This window comes from Megalobrama amblycephala, linkage group LG20, assembly GCF_018812025.1.
Source record: "Megalobrama amblycephala isolate DHTTF-2021 linkage group LG20, ASM1881202v1, whole genome shotgun sequence".
NCBI lineage: Eukaryota > Metazoa > Chordata > Actinopteri > Cypriniformes > Xenocyprididae > Megalobrama > Megalobrama amblycephala.
Genome location: NC_063063.1, coordinates 25064915 through 25087065, shown reverse-complemented (window position 1 = coordinate 25087065; position 22151 = coordinate 25064915). Strand labels below are relative to the sequence as shown.

General features: G+C 39.2%; 1 protein-coding gene across 2 annotated transcripts in view; it reads right to left on the bottom strand.

Annotated features, from left to right (window-relative positions):
• LOC125255492 (galanin receptor 2a) overlaps positions 1 to 22151 on the bottom strand; it is a 79411-nt gene that overhangs the window by 20490 nt on the left and 36770 nt on the right. The window contains exons 11-12 of one of the 2 annotated variants that reach the window (XR_007181919.1): positions 13876 to 13952; positions 5538 to 6110 (exon numbers count right to left, since the gene is read on the bottom strand). Coding sequence is in view for 1 of the 2 variants with exons in the window: in XM_048170785.1 (XP_048026742.1) it covers positions 13876 to 13939 (64 nt within the window). In the remaining variant the exon portion in view is untranslated. Of the gene's footprint in view, positions 1 to 5537; positions 6111 to 13875; positions 13953 to 22151 lie in introns of those variants that run through there. The other variant, XM_048170785.1, reaches the window with a different exon arrangement.

Sequence of the window (22151 nt, the reverse complement as noted above, 5' to 3'; positions counted from 1 at the left end):
AGGCAATATTATGTCAAAAACATAAGTTACTCAATGTTAACATGTTGTTTATTAAACTGTTGTATAAAATCAAAATACGAGGCTGAAGGGCCAAATATGTCTAAAAGCATGCCACAGTGTTTTCACTAAGTGCGATATTACAGCGGAGCAAAAGAGACAAGAATCACTGTGGTCAAAAAGTATATTTCTATTCATTAACCAAAGGAGCATTAGAAGCAGAAATGCCATAGTATCATCAATGGGCCAGGACCCCACTTCAAACATGGTTTTAAACATTGAAATTAATGTCATAAATGTCCATGATAATTTATTCTAATCCTACTTGATTAATATTTATTATTGTTATATTGTATATTTCTTTTTCTTGTCATTATTTGTTTTGTCTAATAATGCTTTAAAGGGGTAGTTCACCCAAAAATGAAAATTCTGTCATCATTTGAAGAATGTTGACAGTCCTGAATGACTACCATAGTATTTAATTTTCCTACTATGTTAGTAAATGGGGGGCTAGATCTGTTTGGTTACTGACATTCTTCCACATATTTTCTTTTGTGTTCAGCAGAACAAAGAAATTCATACAGGTTAGGAACTACTTGATAGTGAGTTAATGTTGACAGAATTTTCATTTTTGGGTGAACTATCCCTTTAATTGGAATATGGTATGAAAACACAATCATGCCAATAAAATACTTTAGATAAAGAAATGAATTTACTTAGATCAATAGCCCCCTTAACACTCCTTAAATGTGGGAAACCATGCACTAACTAAAAACACACTGTAGAAATCACAAAATCAGTTACAGAGCAGAGTGTCATGTTTTCTGTTTGTTGTCACTAAACAAAATCTGATTTCAGTTGTTGGGGCTATTTGGTGTGTGCATATAAGGGTCATATGAGTCTAAACTCTAGTTGGAGAACCTGGGTGCAGAGATGTTGCCTGCAACCTTGGAAGGGCATCCAAAGGGAAAAAAAAAAAAAAAAAAAAAACATCTCCGCATGACTGCACTTTAAAACATGGACGTAATCCTTTACAATATAAACCAGGCATTACATACTCGCTGTAATTAAACATATTAAGCCGGACAATGCGGAGCAATCAGTTGATCTCTCATGTATACATTAGAACAAATATCGACATGGAAATAGCATGTCGGAAAATTTGATCCCATGGAACATGCGCACACACAGTCCCATGTCACTTAGCATGCGACAGAGCGTTCGCTCGCAGCCCACATCTGTGCAGCAATCAACTCCGCTCCGCACAGGGCCAAACACCCAGCGGTCTTTTGTTTGCATTTCTCAATGTTGACAGTACTCTGACCTGATGTGAGGGAAGGCCAGACTTTAAATAGCACATCCGCGCATTAGGCTACCATGTGCAGCGAACTGGCGCAAAAGGTGCCGTTACCCTTCCCCCAAACCCTGTGAAGAAGTTTACAGTCAACAGATTATTTATTTCAAAGGCTGTTTCTATCCAAACAGATTGGGCTCCAAAACGTGAACGAACTGTTTAGCAAACAATATACAGACAAGCACCTGTTAACGTCCCACTTAAACTGTGCCATTTTCTTTTAGTCTCACAATAAACTCAGGTGCTCATTAGAACTATCTGACGTTTATTAAAGAAAACAATGCCTTGCAGTGGACGCAATGCAAAATTACTTTTAAAAGGGAGAACATAACTTTTACTGATAGCTCTTCTCATGATTGTTCTGGACTTCTTAGATTAGGTCTTGAGTCAATTTCATTAGGTGTGCCGGAAATCAGGCTTTGCAGACATTTTATTTGAGGAAACCTTGGGGACAATTTAAATATATAAAATGTGCACACACATATATTGTAAGAGTTACACATACACACATATATACAGAAGGAACCAACATGATTTGATGTTCTTGCCAAGCTAGGTGTTTTACACACTCAGAGTTCTGATAATTACATTTTATCTTTATTTTCCAAAGTAATGTAGAAAAAACATAAAGATGGTTTATTTTAAATATTTGTGTAATGGCATCTTTTTGCTAAGTACTATGAATGAAAGCCAAAATCACTGATACCAATACTGCTATTGATGTCACTATTAATTTTTTTTTTTTTTTTCTTAATTTTACCCATTAATAGCCATTCAACATTACAGTACTGTTAATAGGATTTAAAAATATAACATTTCATTTAAGTGAACTCTTAAGCTCTTCCTGTTCACCTCAACACTCACTTTCTGGGTTCTCATGACATCCCTAAAATAAAATGGAACGTATTGTACTTTTTTAAGGCTTCTCATATAATTTCTAATGAGAATAATCAAAAACAAATGCAGACCATATTTTTATAGTATGAAATGATTGGATAGTAATTTTTAATGACTCCTTTCTCAGACTTAGTTTTCCTCTCTCGCTCCACAAGTGTTTCTATGTGCATTTCAACACAGAGGGCCAAGAACAACAGGGACAGAACAGGTTAAGAGCTTATCTGGTTGTCTGGCAGATGGGGGTCAAATCCTGGTAAAAGGCTTTAAAAATAACTGAAGAGTCAGAGTTATGACACAGATTCTGTCACTGAGCTTCGACACCTTGTAATCAGCTACATTGCTTGCAACGACTGCAAATCCAGATTGCATGCTGGATTGATTAGAATAAATTTTACAGGCCAATCATATCATAAAACAACGATTCTCTGGCCACTGAGCAGGAAACAGATATTATTGTGATTATTAATATCATTTGTTTTGTTACGCTGCTCATTTTAGGTAAGTTTTTCTTCTTAGTATAATTGAGCGAATCAGGTCAACCGTTGCAAAGAGATGCACTGCCCAAAAATATCTGAGGGGTTCAGCGAGTTCTTTTTCACTTGCAAAGAAACACTATGAACTTCACAGACTATATTAAAATAGCTGTAGACTGTTATTCAGTGAAAACTAGAAGCAAACATGACAGAGGGTTAGAAAAGGCTTTCTGCAGTTCATCAATTCTGTGTAATGAAATGCAGAAGGGTAGCTGACAAATAGACATGCATGTCCATGGACATTTTTTCTCAACATGAAGATTGTAGATTAAATATATATTCATAAATGTTTATATAAGGGAAATTTGTGTATGAGGGAAAGTGAATTTAGCATGTCACACCACAGGACAACTAACAGTCGCTAGTGCACCTCTTGAGATCAGTGATGTTTACCTGAACAGCTCTCACTAGCTAGCCTCTGTTACACACACACCCTAAACCTCACTCACATCCGGGTCACGGCACCAATGTAACCCCTCCGGTCTTATTAACCCCACTCCAAGCGGGTCTTGAACTGGCATCTCCAACATGGGAGGCAGGCGCACTAAAAAGGTATAGTATAGTAAAAGTATAGTATAGTAGGGTCAGCGTACAGTGAGCGTGATGCAAATTGTGCCATCAAAATAGTATGTGCGAACTGTACGTGCACCGCCAGATTTTTGTAACCTTGCTTACTTTGTACACATGAGCATTTAATTTTTTTGCAGTAATTAGTTATCCACAAAGTGACAACTGTGTCCTTGGGGCATCAATTCACAAGGTAGGCAAAGAAAAACTGCATAAACAAAACAGAACAGAACACATGCAAGCTACAGTGACGATGGAGGCCTATAGACCTCTTTGGAGCAGACGTCACAATTACGTCACTTGCAGCTGCGCGCGCATAGTGGTTGCAGAAATATAGCGGTAGCAATTGGAGGAAAATGTGCAAAATCCACAGAATAAGAGAAAAACGTTTTGTTGTGCCTCTGGATGTTGAAATCGGAATGCAAAAAAATATAGTCTTCATTTTTAAAGAAAACCATCGTTGAAAACGTCCTTTGAAGCTAAACGGAGACGTTTCACAGACTGGACTGACGACACCTGCAAGGATTAGTCTACTATTAAAGCAGGAATTTGAAGTAAACAGTAAGTCTACATAATATTCACATATGCAGTTCAGAGGACATACATACATAGCAGTTACAGCATGAAATAATATTTAAACCTATAACATTTTACATAGATAACTTTTAAATTTTATTTCACAATTCTGACTTTTTTTCTTGCATTTGCGTGTTTATGACTCCCAGTTCGGCCATTATAACTCGCAATTGTGAGTTTATTTTACAATTCTGAGGGGAAAAAAGTCAGAATTGCAGGATAAATTGCAATTCAGAAAAGACAGGATAACGAGTAGGCTATATATCACAATTCTGTTTTTCTTTGTAAGAAATATGAGATATAAACTCAGGTTTGCGAGAAATAAAAGTCAGAATTGTGAGACAAACTCGAAATTAACTTTTTTTTATTCTTTTATTCCGTGGCTTCCATAGACTGCTACTGCTCAACTGTCATTTTCTGCAACCAGGTAGGCTCCGCCCATAAAAAAAAAACGTCATCGCTGTTTGCAAACACCAAATTGGTCTATATAGACAAGAGATTGTGCGAAGAGGTTAGAAAGTACCCTCATTTGTACAACTGTTAGCAGTGTATGCTGAGAGATGAGGCGAGCACGGAGATCCACAATTATAACAGGGTTCATTTACAATCCACGGAACAGAAAACATCATAACTGCATAAACAAACAAACAAGAGAACAGACAAGGAGTGCAGTGAAAGTGTCCAACTTAAAGGGAGTGCTGACGAGGAACAGGTGCAGGGAATCTGGGGAGATGGTGGGAAGACTGATGAGGGAAGTGAAGACAGGTGTGGAGAACAGGAGGATTCTGGGAACTGGAGTCCAGGAAGGCGTGAATGTAACATGACCTCCCCCTCCCCGGTAGGCGTGTCCCCACGCCTCAGATGATACAACAGGGAGGGTGGGTGGGCGCCCTGGAGACCTACAGGCAGGTGTGGGGGGTGCAGACGGGTAGGTCCTCGGGCCATCATGGCAGGTCTGGCACTGAGGACGGCCGTGACAGGTCAGGTGCTGTGGGCGGCCATGGCAGGTCTGGAGCGGAGGAGCCCCACCCAATGTGTGGCGCCCACATGTTTTCCACCCACGGGTCCCCCCCCCCAAAAAAAAATATTTCGGGAGATTTGGGGGGGCTTGTGGAAAAGAGTGGGCTCGGCGGTGGAGCATGGAGCGGGCTCGGCGAGGGTTGGAGCGGGGTCTGGAAACGGGGTCCAGTCCATCCCCTCAAATTCGATTAAAAGCCCCACTGGAACTGGAGCGGACTCGGTGAGGACTGGAGCGGGGTCTGGAAACGGGGTCCAGTCCATCCCCTCAAATTCGATTAAAAGCCCCACTGGAACTGGAGCGGGCTCAGCGGCAGAAAACTCAGGAGGCTTGGGCTGCACGGAGGCAGCAAACTCAGGAGACTGGGGTTGCACGGAGGCAGACAACTCAAGAGACTTGAGACCCATGCTGGGTTTTGGGTCCGGTAGGACACAAGGGGAATGCTCACTGGAGGGGCATGCGGAGGAAGATGGAGATTGACGAACCGGCCAGGCCGCCCGTGTTCCTGGGGGGACTGGACGAGGATCGCACGATTTATCAAGAACCTCTGCGATAACAAACTTAGAACAATTTAAGGACAAAATCAAATTAATTGTATTGTCTAAGGAACAATAACCAGCAGGTTCTTTTAAACGGATCGTGCTCTCGTCCAGCCCCTCCAGAAAAAGGGCATTTAAACAGGCATCTGGCCAATTCGTCAGATAAGCCAACTCGACAAACTCCTCCACATACCTCTCCAGCGAACAACCGTCCTGCAGGAGCCCAACGAGGCAATCCGCAGCAGAAGCTGGCGTGGGAGGCACGGGAGAAGCAGGAACCTTTGAAACATAAAATAGTCCCATCCTTTTATAGATCCCCAGCGGTTTTGGGTCTGTTTTTCTGTTAGCGGTGTATGCTGAGAGATGAGGCGAACACGGAGATCCACAATTATAACAGGGTTTATTTACAATCCACGGAACAGAGAACAACATAACCGCATAAACAAACAAGAGAACAGACAAGGAGTGCAGTGAAAGTGTCCAACTTAAAGGGAGTGCTGACGAGGAACAACAGGTGCAGGGAATCCGGGGAGATGGCGGGAAGACTGATGAGGGAAGTGAACACAGGTGTGAAGAACAGGAGGATTCTGGGAACTGGAGTCCGGGAAGGCGTGAACGTAACAACGACTCTAACATGAAAGAATACAAAAATGTTTACATGGGTTGTAACATGGGTTGCCTGTGTATGCGTTGCCTGTGCAGGCCTCGCTGAGCCATCGGATTTCATCAAAAATATCTTAGTTTGTATTCTGAAGATGAACAAAGGTCTTACGGGTGTAGAACGACATAAGGGTGAGTAATGAATGATATTATTTTCATTTTTGGGTGAACTAAACCTTTAATATTATAGTAATGTGAAAGAAAAGGCTCCCTGCATATTATTTCCAGCATTAGCTGAGACTTTTTTTTTAACCTTAAGAAAATGTTAATTATAGTTGAATTTATTTAAAGATTTATTTAAAAATTTGTTTGATAAACCACTTTTAAGAAAAAAGAAGCAATTTTATGTTTAGTTTTCTCCCCGCTGCTGTACCGAACCTGTACCGAATCGTGATTTCAACACCGAGGTACATACCGAACCGTCATGTTTGTGTACCATTACACCCGTAATATATATTTCGTATATTATACTTTCTTGCATAGTTAGGTGTGTTTCACACACTCAGAGTTCTGATAATTATTACATTGTATTTTTCTTCTCTACACCTGCATGGTTTCTGCTGCCAAAGAGAGACAACAGTGAGACGAGGCGACCACCAAAACTCACGGCTCACTCATCGAAATGCTGACTAAAACGGCAGTGTCATGCCCCAGGGCTCACTGACAAGCCAACAGAAACACACAGAGAATGACGTCATCAAGACAGAGGAATTGCTGCGGTGAAGCTGAGAAAGGCAGCAGAACTGGCCTGTGCTGCCCGTGTTATTCAATCCACTTCCTCCTCTATTCAGATGAGTAGACCATTAACAGAGCTATGCATGGGAACTAGGGGCCTGCCAGATGAATGCTCCTAGCGTCAGGCTACATTTCCTGGGGCTCTGACAGACAGACAGCCCTACAGAAAATGAGGGTGATTTGATAGAAATAAACTCTCCATATGACTTGAGAAAGATGCATTTGAATGCAAAGTTCTGCTGAACAGTTGTGGGAAATTTTACTTTTAAAAGTAATACACAAAAGTTTGTAAAAATAGGGCCCGATATATGAAGTCATTTTCTGTATCGATGTTTCACAGGTGTTTAATCCATAATCTGCATTTGTCCATAACGGTTAATATCCTGGCAGAAAATTGCCAGTTAACTTTTCAGTTTTTCTACAGATTTTGTTCTTAGAGTGAATGTTATGTATACAATATTTAATCATTATAAAGAGTAATTGTTGCATTTCTACATGTAATGGAAAGTTTCTTTTGCATTAGTTTCTCACACCTACTTTTTCTCTCTCCTTCCGAATAGCTTGACTAACAGGATTTTCTTTTACACTGTAAGTGCTGTGGGGAATACAGTTTGCATGCAACGACAAAAAGGCTATACCATACAATGGTGCAAAACAGGTCATAATAAAGTCAAAGTTTTTGGGGGAAACAGCTGTGAGCTTCTGGTTTAGACCTTCGAGCAAAAAAGAATGTATCAAATTAAATGCATGTGAGGGTGCCAGTCACATTTTGGCTTGTGAGTTCTCAAATAAGAATGACAAAGTCAGATTAAACTAGCAATTAAAACTCATTTCAAAGGCAGGACACTTGATATCTTCCCCATTCTCAAATAGACAGCTCTCAGACTTTCTCATTCCACTATTAACATGGACTATCCAGCCAACACAATCACACCTTGGTCCAAACAATACAGTTTTTCTTCTCACTCAAACCGTAACGCGTCATGGCTTCAATGCAAGCACGCTAGATGATCGAGATATTTCGTCGTGAAAGAACATCTCAGCATCGAAAAATACAGCTGATAACAACAAAAACATTGTAAAAATGCATAACCGATTTGAGGCATGTATCAGCAGTCGAAGAATTCCCTACATGACGACTCGTTTTCCTCACTCTCGCTCCGCAGACCACCACCATTCCTGAGCCTGCCCCCTATGGCCTGCGGTTATTCAACGTCCGCTGTTTTTCTCTGTTTACTGAATATGCACAGCTAGCTCCTTCGCCTGGTCAGAAGGGTCTAGGTGAAAGAGACCACCACGAGCCCCACATTGTGTTGACTCAGTTGCCTTGCCTCAGGCACGACAACATCCCCTGAGGAGAGTGACAGTTCTGGAGATTTCAGACCCTCTTGCCTGATCCCTCACTCCTGTCAGGGGTCACCGCTTTCCAAGCCCAAAGCTTAGTCTGTTCCCCTCCCTTACTTGTAAACCAGTTTAATCTACCTCATTGTTTGTCTGAAGACCTTCTCACCCTTCTCAGAGTTCACCCTTCAAAACATTGTCAGACTGCCACATGTCGCTTCTTGACATATTTATCCATAGGCTGCCTCGAGATCCATTCTGTGAACGCTCATGGACGTGTAAGGTGAATTTGAATCGAAATCAATAGAAGTCATAGAAAGTAAGAAAAGAATAGCATAAGAATAATTTTATTTCTAAGAATGTTTTGTGAATCCAGTCCCACTTTGAACTGGGATATTTCAGCAGCTCTTTTACTCTGTTAGTTTATTTAAGTCTAGATATCGTGACTCAGGCTAGGTGGAGTGTGGTGTGAAGCGTGCCACCAAACCTCAGGACCGACATCTGCGGGTTAGGAAGCATCAGGTTAATGCCGAGCGCCTCCTACGTCTTCCCGCTCTCACAGAGCACAATTCCAAAAGTTGAGACAGATCACATAACACTCTCCAGACGGCAATTGAGGGAACCCAAATGGGAACAGTCAAAGGCTACTGGCTGGCCATTGTGTTGACGCACCCTCATCTGCATGGATTCCAGGCAAAACTGTTTACTGGCCTAGATGGATTGGATGAGTGCCGATAATTTGTCCAGTTTAAGCCACTGGATTTGTCATCCTCAAGCCTTTTTGACCTGAGAAGGCCTTTTATTGTGCCTAAAATTGGCGGTGTGTCACAGTCATTATTTTATTACATTAAAAAATTCTGAAATTCACTACACGCGACACGCATAATGTTTTATTTTTATTTAGTGTAGCACTGACTTCTTAAATATATCTAAGAAACAATTCTTTTTGTAAGGCAGAGCATTCCTGGTGTGTCAGTGTTGATGTCTAACATGTCCAAAATGTATTACATCACATGACTTTGGTTGCTGAATGGTATGCTGGTCACGTTCCACGTCAGTTGTAATGTTTTATTTACAATGTGTCTAAGTTAAGATTAAACTTTGCCAAAGATTTGATGCCATATCTGCATCTCCAGTAAAGGTAAATGGATGTGGTCGCGGGTGTGGACCAGAATTCAGTCTTTCAGTCACGGAATTTGAACATTTTCCACATCAGCTAATTTCCTCCAATCCTGTACTCCTCTTCACCACAACCATTAGTCTTTCCGCTCTCAATCTCTCCGTCCACAATCACTAACTTGCCCTCTTTCTTTCTCTTTCTCCCCCTCTTTATCCCCCTTACTCATTTTCGTTCTTTCTGAAGCATAGCATAGCCACAGTGAGTTGCAGGCATGTGACGCACCATGATTACCTGCTGGTGTTCACAACCATATCTGACTCACCCTTTAGCTTCCTTCTACACCAAATGTGCTTATTCGTTCTTTACACAAGTAGAATCTGTTCCAGAATAGGCATCCACTTAAGTAATTTATACATTTGTCTTCTGCAAAACTAACTCACTGCCACTACAGGAAATTATCATAATATCAGGCTTGTACAGTGGCCCCAGAACATTTATGATTAATTATGTCACATTTGTATGTATGCATTTCATAACATTAGACAAAATGTCAGAGTACATATCTAACCTTTAAAAATGAAATGTCCACAAAAAATAAAAAAAATAAAAGTACTTTTAAACAACCGGTCAATTTTAGTGTAAAGTCACGTATAAAGTCATTAACCCTTCCTTTTATTTTATTTTTTTTCTTAAAATAAATGCTTGGTTTGATATTTTGTATACGGCAGTGACATTCATGCATTTTTAAGTGTGGCTAAAGTGTCCAAAAATGTTTGTGAGGCACTGTATAGGGCATTTCATTCTAAACCCTGGGTAAATTGGGGCAGTCGTGGCCTAATGGATAGAGAGTCGGACTTGTAACCCAAAGGTCATGGGTTCGAGTCTCAGGTCTGGCAGGGATTGTCGGTGAGGGGAGTGAATATCCAGCGCTCTCCTCACCCTCAATACCACGACTGAGGTGAGACCCTTGAGCAAGGCACCCCAACTGCTCCCCGGGCGCCGCAGAAATGGCTGCCCACTGCTCCGGTTGTGTGTTCACGGTGTGTGTGTTCACTGCTGTGTGTGTGCACTTGGATGGGTTAAATGCAGAGCACAAATTCCGAGTATGGGTCACCATTCCTGGGTTATCTTGCTTCACATTTCACACTACTCATAATTTACCCAGGGTTAACAATTAATCCTGGTTATTCACAAGATGACGTTTCACATCGTACATTCCTGAACCCTGGGTTAACGTTCTAATTTGCAAATTTGCAGTGTCAGTGTCATTGATTGGATAAACGCAGCATGCGACCTGTTCACCAAGCTCTAGCATTGCGCATCTTGCATTGCCGACTGTAATATCGAGTTTATACTGAGTGGACATTTCGGGCTATAAAGGTAAAAATGAAATGGCCTTCTTCACTCAAATTGTCACATTTTCTGTCAGCATTTGACATTTTTCCTCTTAAATGCTGAATTTACTGTTTATATACAATGCGAAGTGTTTCCGTGACTGTCCAAAGCAGGCAAATATGAGAATGCGATTGGCTGTTTGTAACATTCTATCACCGCGTCGTTTCACACTGTACAAGTTTGGCACCGTAATGCAGGGTTAACACCACAAAAGCAGTGCTAATCCTGCTCCGGAGCAGGGTTTCATAACCCCGGGCAAAAAGCGGTGCTAATCCCGCTTCTAAATTACAAGTGTAAAATGTTCCTTTACCCGGGGTTAAAAGTGGTGTTTAGAAAGACGATGCCTGGAGATGCAACAGTTAATTCAGCTTTGTTTGGGACCATTTTTGTTGATGGAGTAAAAACAGACAAAGTAACTGATAATTGGTAGAACAGCACTCTACTCGTATGATACAGCTTCATTTTATTATGTAGGCATGGACACAATAGTTGTAGTTTAATGTTTTACTCATTTAATCACTTTAGTAATTAAGATTGTTCAGTTCAGGCACCTAAAATGTAAGATACATCTCCTTGTGACACTTACTGTATTTACTGGGCAGTGATTAAAGTGAGCATTGAAGGGTGCGAATGGAAAATATGTGTAATACCCAGATAATACCACCATCTTGATGAAGGCTTATCTTATTTCTACCATAAATATCTGGTATTACACTGTGACATCAAACACCAATCCATAACCACAAGCCTTTCTTTGTTTCGAAGCTGCTCTGAACTCATCATTGTATTTCTTTTTTCTCAGTCCAATAACTACTTAAATGTCATTAATTAATTTCCTATTGTCCTAGTGGAAAACAAGGGCAGCTTTTTCCACTGGGCTGCTGCTTTGTGTGTGTGTATGTGTGTGTATGTGTGTGTATGTGGAAGGTTGTTCATTGTGCTTCTGGACACCATGAATCATGCTTTTCATAAGGCTGATTCAATGCAGTAAAATCTGTTCCTGACAACTATATTAGAAACAGCTTCTTGAGAGAGTGAAAAATATATTTGTTATATCATTTTTTTTGGGCGGTGTTGTTTTTATACAGGCAGTTTTTCTATCGCCAAATATTCTCATACTCTTTCTACGCAGATAGTATAGTCTGATTCATCTGTTATTTTGGCTGTCCATCTAATTGCATGTTCAAAAGGTTAGTAAGCATTGCCGCAAAAAGTTCAAGGATATAAACAATATTTTTGTCAATACGTACAGTCACTCGTGCAGATGGAGCATAAACTATTACTGCATTCTCGCCCCCTAACCAGATTTAAATGATTAAAATCCAGACTGAAGTATTCAATTAAAACCAGAGAGTTTTATAAAGTAGATCTGCATAACCTTTTAACCTTTGTTTCATATTTAATTTATTTTTTTTATTTGAGGCTATTGCTTTAAAAAAGTGCATATTTTATAGCAGACTAGTTACAAATCTCCAGAATCCAGCAAATTTCCCTTCTATAACACAGAGACCCAAATAGCAGCAGTGATCAATGTGAATGATGGGCACGAGTGCACATTTTGACAAAAGTGTGAGGAAACGGAAATGCCAAACGGATCGTCACAAAAGTACATCCAATCGATGGCCCATAGCATTTGGGTCAGATGGAAAATGTATTGAGCATAGGAGCAGATAAACACACATTCCAACATCTGATCATCAGAACATCAGCTGTGTTTACATCCCACACCTTGTTAGGAAATCTCTCAGAAAACTGATTCATTTTCACTTTCCTGTTATGTGCTCACAGTTCACTGAGCTGAGAATAAAGCAGGTCGGTGAGGTCACACCAGTCAGCAACCCTGTTTTTCCTCATGGTGGAGTCACTTTACAGGTTGTGGCCTGTGTAAATGAAGTCTATAAGATGAGGATGAGCTGTATTGGTTCAGCAGCGCTATCACAGGCTAAGTAGAATGGATCTGAGGTCCATTAACTCTGTGCTTAATAGTCTCAAACTATAGAAAAGTATCAAAGATTTTACATCAGGGTTATTACTAAAACAATATTACTGTTTTTTTGTTAATTGAAATAAAGCTGAAGTAAAATATAATATTAGGTGAAAAACGTTGTGTCAGTTAGTTGCCAAGGTAACATTTCTCATTTTCATTTAAGTTGACGCACTAAAAATTACTAACTGAAAATAAATAAAAACTGAAACTAAAACTGAAATAAAATAATTAAAAAAACATGACAAAGCACTTAACAAAATTACTAAGATTTAAACATTTAAAAAAAAAAAAAAAAAAAAAAAAAAAAATTAAAAATATAAAAATAAAAGCTAATTCAAAATATGAATAAAAACTATAACAGTATATAAATAACACTAAAATAAGATTGGTTAACATACTCATGTTTAGGTAGGGTTGTGCAAAATTCAGAATTAAAAATTAATTTGTTTTTGAATGACAGGAAGTGGAATAACAGGAAATGGCATTCTGGGAAATGAACGCTGCATATGAAATCACACACTTCCCTACTATATAGTAGGTGAAAAACAGTATGCCCAAAATATATCTATCCGAATTCACAGTACTCAAAAAAAGTAGGCAAAAAGTGCCCGGATGACCTGCTATTACCGGTGAGATTCTGAAGTGTGCATATGATGGACACTTTACTATCCCGTGAGGCGACGGGAGAGGATTTGTGAATGATGATGATGAATCACGCAACTGATGATGGTAGGTCACATGTTAATGACAACATGGTGAATGTAGTACATCCAGAATTACATTCATACTACACACATTCATAATATACAGAACATACTTTTTAGCGGATGCGAAGTAAATAGTTGTTCAAAATAAGTACCTACTCAAGAGAGTATGCGATTTCAGACTCAGCTTAAGTGTTCCTCCACTCTGGTTCATAAATCTGTCTGTAAGCATGTAAAGTCAATAAAACTTTAAAATATAAAGACCTTTGCAATTATAGCTCCTACAGTAAGTGAGAGTAAAACATCAGACAGGAAATACAATTGAAATGGATAAATTACAACTCAAATCAATTGTAATTTAAAAAGCATTCTCAAGTTAATTCTGAATGGCACACAACCCTGGATTTCATGCACACACACAATTTCACAATCCATCACAATTTTAAAATTACCTGATAGTTCCAGGTTTTCCATGAGCTCACTAGTTGTTGGAACCAAGCTAATGAGTCCTGCCATCCAACTTGTAGATCTGAAACAGAAACAAGCTAAGCAGGTTAGTCCCTAAAACTCATGCAATAAACCCTATGAATTATACACAGTTATTTGAAAACCAATCAATTAAAGTGGAACAATGCCACAACAAAAACCAAAAGTTGGCTGATTCTGTGCCATTATAAGCTGGATTCTCTAGAGCCTGCTGAGAGCTTGAATGAGGTCATATTGTTCAGGAACCAAGTCATCGATAAGCACAATAGACTGTGTGCAGATTCCATCTGAGCCAAGCTGAGTTGCACCAATCACGTTTCTGGGAATGAACTAGACACACATTCAGCTTCCTGATCAACCTACTGCCCGGTCTTAAGCTGAATGCTAACTTTCCTGTGTTTGACAATTTCATTTAAACCTAAATCTTTATTGCCAGGAATCAAGCAATGTCAGAAGTGATGATGTGGTATCATGGAAGGTTGCTGTTGAGAAAACAGCCCTTGAGAACTTGCCAATGCCTATAAAGGACATGAGCTTTTCTGCCATGCAATGTTAATTGACTTTTGCTGAGACGTTCTCAGTAGGAATGTTTGGGATATGTTTCTCAGTGTGATCTTTCTGTAACCTTCTTCCATAAACAGCTCTCTCCAGCTCCTCCAGTTGGCCTCAGACCACCTACAGCTGGCCTGTCAGCGAGACCACTGGGTGCTCTCCATTCACGAAAACGCGAACACGTGTGTTTTGAACTTGCAATGATTTCCAAAGATTGTCCCTTTGATTCTGAGCAGATATGTTTTTTTTCCTATTTAATTATGCAGCAAATTTCACATATCAGTACAATTGCGTTTCGATTGAGCAAGTGATTGAACCTTGGACAGTGACAACATTTCCCGCTGTCCACACTCGTCATGCACCTGGCAGGAGGTGGTGACATCATGGAAGATCTCTGGTTTACAAAGCTGGACTTTACATTGTGAGATGCCTCATAAACCAGTTTTGTTGTGGAATAACAAAAGCCATAACCATGGAAATGAATAAAAGAAACTTTATTAAACAGGTACATCATGGCTAAAATAAGTGAGACATCGTATGCCAGAAAAGGTCTTGAGGTTCAAAAAACAAGGAGCGGATTGTGCCTAAATCATTTGTTGGGCGAAATAGAAAAGCAGAAATGTTTTCTATTGTAGAACCACAGTGCATGGTGGGATGTTAAGAGGTGATAAACAATGCAAGAATAAGAGGGGCACTATGTTATGATTAAAAATGGGTTGAAGGAAGGTCATTGTTTGGGAGGGGTAGGGATTAGTTGTTCTCATAAGAAGGTTCATTGTGAGCATAAGCCAGAGCCAACTAGTGTCAGCCTAAGACGTCATGTCCACGGACCGTTGGCTGAACATCTAATGTGTATGGCACACAAAATTGGAAACACTTCAGGAGTTTTAAAGTCATCATCTGATTGGTTGAATTCTACGGGATTTTCGGGAGATGTGTGTGTTGTGTTCTTTAATGGTCCGCCTGGAAACAAAGATGCTGTGATGCCAAACCCCCTCATGGAAAAAGAACGCTGTGCTGTTTACAACTGTGACAATGAGCACTTATCAGGATCAACTAAACGCTGGATTTTCAAAAGTATGTGAAATATGTAAATTCCGCAGCATAGACTCTTTAAAATGCGTCCAAGAGTTTTACACACCAGTCTGTTATTGTAGGGACATCGGCATTTCATTTGCACGCCCTTAAACGTGACGAACTGTGATTGGTTGCTTTACATGTCAGTCAGATGGCCTCTGGGCGGTTCCTGGCCAACAAAAGGCGAAATGGAGTCCAGACCCTCTGCCATCAGTCTGAAGGTCTGGCTACGCAAGACTAGTGGCAACTGTTCAGCTGGGATTAGAAGACAAACCACAACAATGAATTGCAATTAGCTGTTAGCAATTAGCAACATTCATACTGTCACAGTTTCTAGAATATTAAAGACTCTGTGTGGATCAAAGGCACCATGAATAAAGATCATAATGCAGGTGCTGCTATTCACAGGAAACTAATACTAGAATCACTCATTATTATCCAGATATTCCAACAGATGCATGCCACTTTCCCGCCAAACTCCTTGTTACCTTGTCACTATCACAACAGCATGTTCGAATCAAAGGATTACAACATCCTCCCATCTGAAAATTTATTTTCATTCTTTTTGTAAGTCTGGCTGTTCCTAAAATAAAAAGGTACTTCAACAGAGCTGCTTCCAGAGATAAACTTTTTTTTCCTGGGGATCTTCAAAGCGTTTGTACAGCAGAGAAGATTGATACAGCCTGAAAAGGATTTATAGTGTTCATTACACAGTTTCTAGGTAATGTCTGACAAAATAAGAATGTCTAATTATTTTCTGAAGCCCTTGACCCCATCATGCCTGCCTGTACCTTCACACTGAATGGTTATAATGCTTTTTGTGCTAACTTTTTCAGGTAGAATGTCTCTCAAATCTATGCACAATCACAAAGGTGCAAAGTCTAATTTGATTTGCTGTCAAGTATCAATAAGGATGTAAGCTGTGTTTAACGAGTCATAATACAAAACTGATGTGTAAGTTGTACACTAGTTGGTCAAACAAAAACCTCCTCTTTACTTATTTAGCAACTGGGAGTCATACACTAACGTTAGAGGAACATTATTGAAGACAGTTATAGGCCAACATTTTTATGTATTAATTTAGTTTAAAATACACAATGCAATTTATTAACAAATATTATTTATCTGCACAGAAAATGAGGTGAAAATCCTGGTTGTAAGTTCATAAATATGTTCATTATGAAACTTGTTTCTACATGTTGGTGCACTCGTTCACTCCCTCTCCCTTTCCCCCTTCCCCCTCTTCCTCTGCTTGACTTAACCGTCACCGATATTCCAGCTGGGTCTAATTTCAGTGGCTTTTTTTCACCTGTTATTATTATTTTTAATCATAAATGTTTCCTCTCTTGGTGATGTTAATATCTGGAAATACACTGATGAAGCCACAGAACCTTCACAAGTGTTTGCACGCTCCATGATTAAGGGCGCCTGGAGAGACTGCGACTGGGCCCCAGTGTATAAAGCGAGAGACGGCCGCCATGGCAAGCTTTCCAGTAATATCTTGGATAAATCAGGTGTGATGGCGGAATGGAAAAGTTTGGTCTCCGACATGTTCACCTACTTTTTAATTCTCTTTCCAAACATTTTTTCTAGCACTAGAGGTAATCTTTTCTGCCCTGTTACCATTCATTGCTTTTATTGGCCAAAAGAAAAAAACCAATTAATAACATCTTTCACTCGGAAGGCGTGAAATAGGATATTTCAGCAGTTCATCTCTCTTTCCTTTTCCAGTAAAAGCACAGGCAAAAACAACCATTTACTCACCTTCACAGTTTTAGCACACACACTAAACCCACTCACATGCTTTTCCAAATGGCCTGTTCAGTTGTAGGGCCAGTCAGCTTAGCACGCTAGCTGTCCAAACAGGGGGGGAAAAGAGAAATTAAAGAAAATAAAGAAGATCCACTGAGAATCAGTGTCGGAAAACAAAGTGAGAAGACACGAAATTCAGCTCCCTTGATGTTGACATTACACCAGTGTTTATTTTAATTGTCATCGTTAAAAAAAAAAAGTGGAATGCAACTTTTATTTTTCACAGATATATTTGGTTCTGGCAACACACCTCTTTGTTTTTCTCTGGTATCATCGAGTTGGACAGGAGCTGGTGACTGCTTTCAGCTGTGAGGTATTAAGAAAGGTGAGAGACAGAGCGAGCGAGCAGACCAGGGCCATGTGCATGGTCATGCGGAGGTCTCAGCATGCAAGCAAAGGAGCTGCTGCCATCAGAGACCAATTGCTCTATCATGTGGTGTTGATGTTTGGATAGGGAAAATGCAAATGGAGTGTGATTTTTGGATGAACAAGCTCCTTTATTTTAATTTGCGAGTGGTATCACTTTGGCAAATTAGCATATTTCTTCCTTGGCAGAATAGCAGTTTGGGAAGTAGATTAGGTCATTTTTCTTTTCATAGCACACTTTCGTGTCTCCATGCAGTTGAATATGAATCTCATTACTTAAGGCTGAATGTATTAAGGCATTGGCTATTTCTACTCAGTGCAAACAAGATGTTTTTTGCTGCTATTTACATTTGGCACAAACATTACCAAGAACACTAAGTGCAAGTACTGACAGATGCTATTCACACAAAATGAAAACAGAAGTGATATGTTATTTGTTATATGGGTAAATTGTCAGATCGACAGTGGATGGAGTTAAATGTTTATTCCACCCAAAAATTTAAATTCTGTCATTAATTACTCACCCTCATGTTGGTCCAAACCCGTAAGACCTTCATTCATCTCCAGAACACAAATGAAGATATTTTTAATGAAATCTGAGAGATTTTTGTCCCTCCACTGACAACCTACGCAACTACAGTTTTCAAGCCCCAGTAAAGACATCATAAATTAATCCATGTGACTCCAGTGGTTTAACCTAAATTTTATGAAGTGACACTAGTGCTCTGATTGCGAAAAACAAAAAAAAAAAAAAAAAACACTTATTATTATTAAAAAATTACAACTTTATTTACAAACATTAATCTCATTCATGCAATGTCTGCTCTTGCATCAACACAACACGAATGTGTTGTGGAGCTCTCGTGAACATGCGTTGGAGACAAATAGTTGCGAAAACAGTACTCGAGACACTTCATAAAATTGAGGTTAAACCACTGGAGTCATATTCTGGGGCTTGAAAATGTTAGATGGTTAGACTGTCAATGGAGGAACAGAAAGCTCTGATATTTCATAAAAAAAAAAAAAAAAAAAAATCTTCATTTGTGTTCTGAAGATGAACGAAAGTCTTAAGGGTTTGGAAACATATTTTGGGGTGAACTAACCCTTTACTGAAAATAGCATCCGCCAACAAGGTTGGCTATTTGCACTTAATAAAAATAGACAATGACCTAAGGTATATAGTATGTATATTGTAAATACTCAAATTATCTACTACATTTGCCAAAATTACCGGAGCTTACTGTGTGGAATATTGTATCCCATAATGCAATGCACTCAATTGGACTTTTTATTGTGATAGATATTCCAAAAGTAATATCAAAGACTATAGAATAACACAAGACGTGTCACTCGTATTGTTTTGAATGGGAGAAAGTGTAACGCGCAATATGGCGGAATAAGTCCCGCCTTCTAAATAAGAGCCAATCGCCGACTGGTAAAGTCTTCGCGTCACTTCAGCGGCCGTTACAATCACCGGTTTCTATAGAAACAGTCAGACGCGCGCCTCCGAAGAGACGCGCATTTAGGTCTGCGCATGCGCATTAGCTTGATCCAGCCTGAAAAATACAGTTTTTTTGTCATGATTCGAGCGTTTAGAAACTAAATTTATGAGCCGGTTGTTGTTAGATTTCATTGGTGATTTCAAATATTAAATTTAATCGTAAGGTTGGCGAACAGTTTTGGAGAATTTGATGTTTCCCCATTCAAAGAGATTTTTATCTGAATGGGGAAAGACTAAAATCTCCAAAACTATTTTTCACAATTACACTTCAATATAATATATCAATATATTTTTCTCAGTAAAAATCCACATAGCTAAACTCTTTATTTGCCTCTGAGGCTGTCAGTATTTTCTGCACAATATAACCACACTATGACAAGTTGTTCGTGCAAATTTCCTATGCGCCTTATTTATTCTGTGTACACACAGAGAGAAACGGATGTGGAGCAAATAGGAAGCAGGATACTGTGAGAGGGTTCCCTCCTGACTCACACCAAATCGCAGAGGGGTCTAATTAAAGCCATGTTCCTTTGGGTGAGGCCTGAGTTCCATGGATGTATCTACAAATGCTACAAATATGAAAAACTTTCTTGGCTGCCGAAGGGCAGTACTGAGTATTGACTTGTTTGTCTGCTGTTCAGAGATGAAAAGCAGTGAAAACAAACAAGGGAGAGTGGAAGTCTAAAGCTGTCACGACCATGAAGAATTTCTGGTGGCAGATTCATCACAGAGACCCACTTCTGTTTTCTCCATCCATGATGAACATCCAACCAAACAACAATACTGTCTGTCTACCTAGAAATAGCTATCCGATCGTGAAAAGACTAGGTGTAAATGCCTTACGAAACACTTGAGACGAATTTAAATCCGATCACTCAAACCACTTCAGGAGGAGATGCATTCCAGATGAAGCTGGACAAGTGTAAATGCATCTGACTGTTGAAGCCACATATGGAAATACTACTCCCAAAATGGTAAAAAAATAAACATGTGAGAGCATGTTATAGGTTATATGGCATGTATATGACAGGGCTAATACAACATGCATTAATGCCGCAAACGAGTAGCCTATCTCTTCAGCAAGCCGACAAGCAAACTACCGCAAATGAAACTGAAAGTTCATTGTCACAGACGCTCAACACACAGTCATCTTCATTCAAAGAATTGGGACTAAACAATCAGGGCCCATAGTTGAAACCGTAACAGTAAACAGTCCCACAGTTGAATATCTCCAAAATTTATAGCATTAACTTTTTTCCCCTCAAAGCTAAGTGCAACAAATACAGCAGAGCAAACTTTAAGCTGTCAGTCAAACGGAAACTTGTATGTGATCCACAGCGACCGTGCTAATGGTTTGTCAGAGCTGCTCACTTTTATTGAATTTATCAGTTTAATTCTCACACTTTAATAGCATTTATAGCTTCTGACTTAATAAAACAAGCTTTGTTACTGTGAGGGCCAGGATTTATGCCACGCATGATTCTTATATTTTCATCTTTGTATTGATCAATTAATGAAAAGACTTTACCATATTGGTTTGTTTTAATGTCTTTATTTGTCAGTGCACGGGCTTAGTTATTTGGCTTAAGGTTAAAATATTAAAACCAGTTAAAAATCATCTAAACTGTAATGTTAAAAACATAATCAAAAATTGAACTTTAACAATTTTAACTAGGATGACTTGAAATGTTTGGAACCTACCTGGTGTGTTGTGGGAACAGACCAGCCTAGCGACAAAGAGGTTCAAACAGTAAGTTGAACAGTTTTTATGGGAATTCTAAAGGACGTGAGGATGTACCAACTTTGATGTATTAGAGGGGACATAGGAAAATGTGATGTCCTGATTAATGTGATTTTTGTTTAATAGAATTCTTTTTGCATTAACTAAAGTTTATCCATGGCTTTAAATTTAGTTAAATGTATTATGTTTATTTCAGGGTTTGTGTTGTTACTGTTGCATGGTTTTGTTTCTCATTCTTCTCATTTCTTCATTAGTTGGTTTTGTTATGTTATTGAAGTGGTGCTAGCCACCTCTTATAAATTCAGTGTATGTCTTGTCTAGTCTTGTTATGTAATGTATCCTGGAAAGTTGGTGCTGTTTTTTGGTCCTCTGTCAGTTTGAAATGCTCAAGCACGATTATGCCCTTTTGGAATGCTTTCTATTCCCTGTGATTGAACCTGAATGGAATATGACTTGGTCTTTTTAACTGTTATCATTTTTGTACCTCTGATGAGGCTTGATCACCTTTTTTTCTTGCTTTAGCAAGACTCAATAAAGACTATCATGACTGAAGACCACTTTGCCCCTTATTGTGGCTATGTACTTTTGTTGTTGTTGTTGTGATTTGCTAATGCTCATGGCATATTCATCACAGTTACTATGAGGAATGTAGATTTGTATCCAGGTGTGAGGCACTTTATCTGCAGAGGTAAATGTGCAGATACCTTGCAGTGAAAATTAATACAAGTTACAAGTCACCAATTCCAATACGACTTGAGTAAAAGTCATAGGCCTGGTTTCACAGACAAGCTTTAGCTTAAGCCAGAACTAGGCCTTAGTTAAATTAGGATATTTAAGTAGCTTTTATATATATATAAAAAAAAAAAATGCCTTAGAAAAATACATTACTGGTGTGCATCTTGAGACAAAAACAATGGCACTGACATATTTTAAAGACCCCCTGTGGTGAAAATCAAGTTTTTAATGTTGTTTATATGTCTATGTAGTGTTTTTAATATGCTTTATGACAAACCATGTGCAAATTCATAAGTCAGCACCATCGCTGAGTATTTTATGTTTGAAACTGCAGTAAACCAAAGACAGTCTAAAACCCGCGGTTTGAAATCGGTGGTGTTTGTGACGTCACAGACTACCTTGTAACCAATCACAACAACGTGCCGACAGGCTTTAGCATATCATTAACTATAACTGCT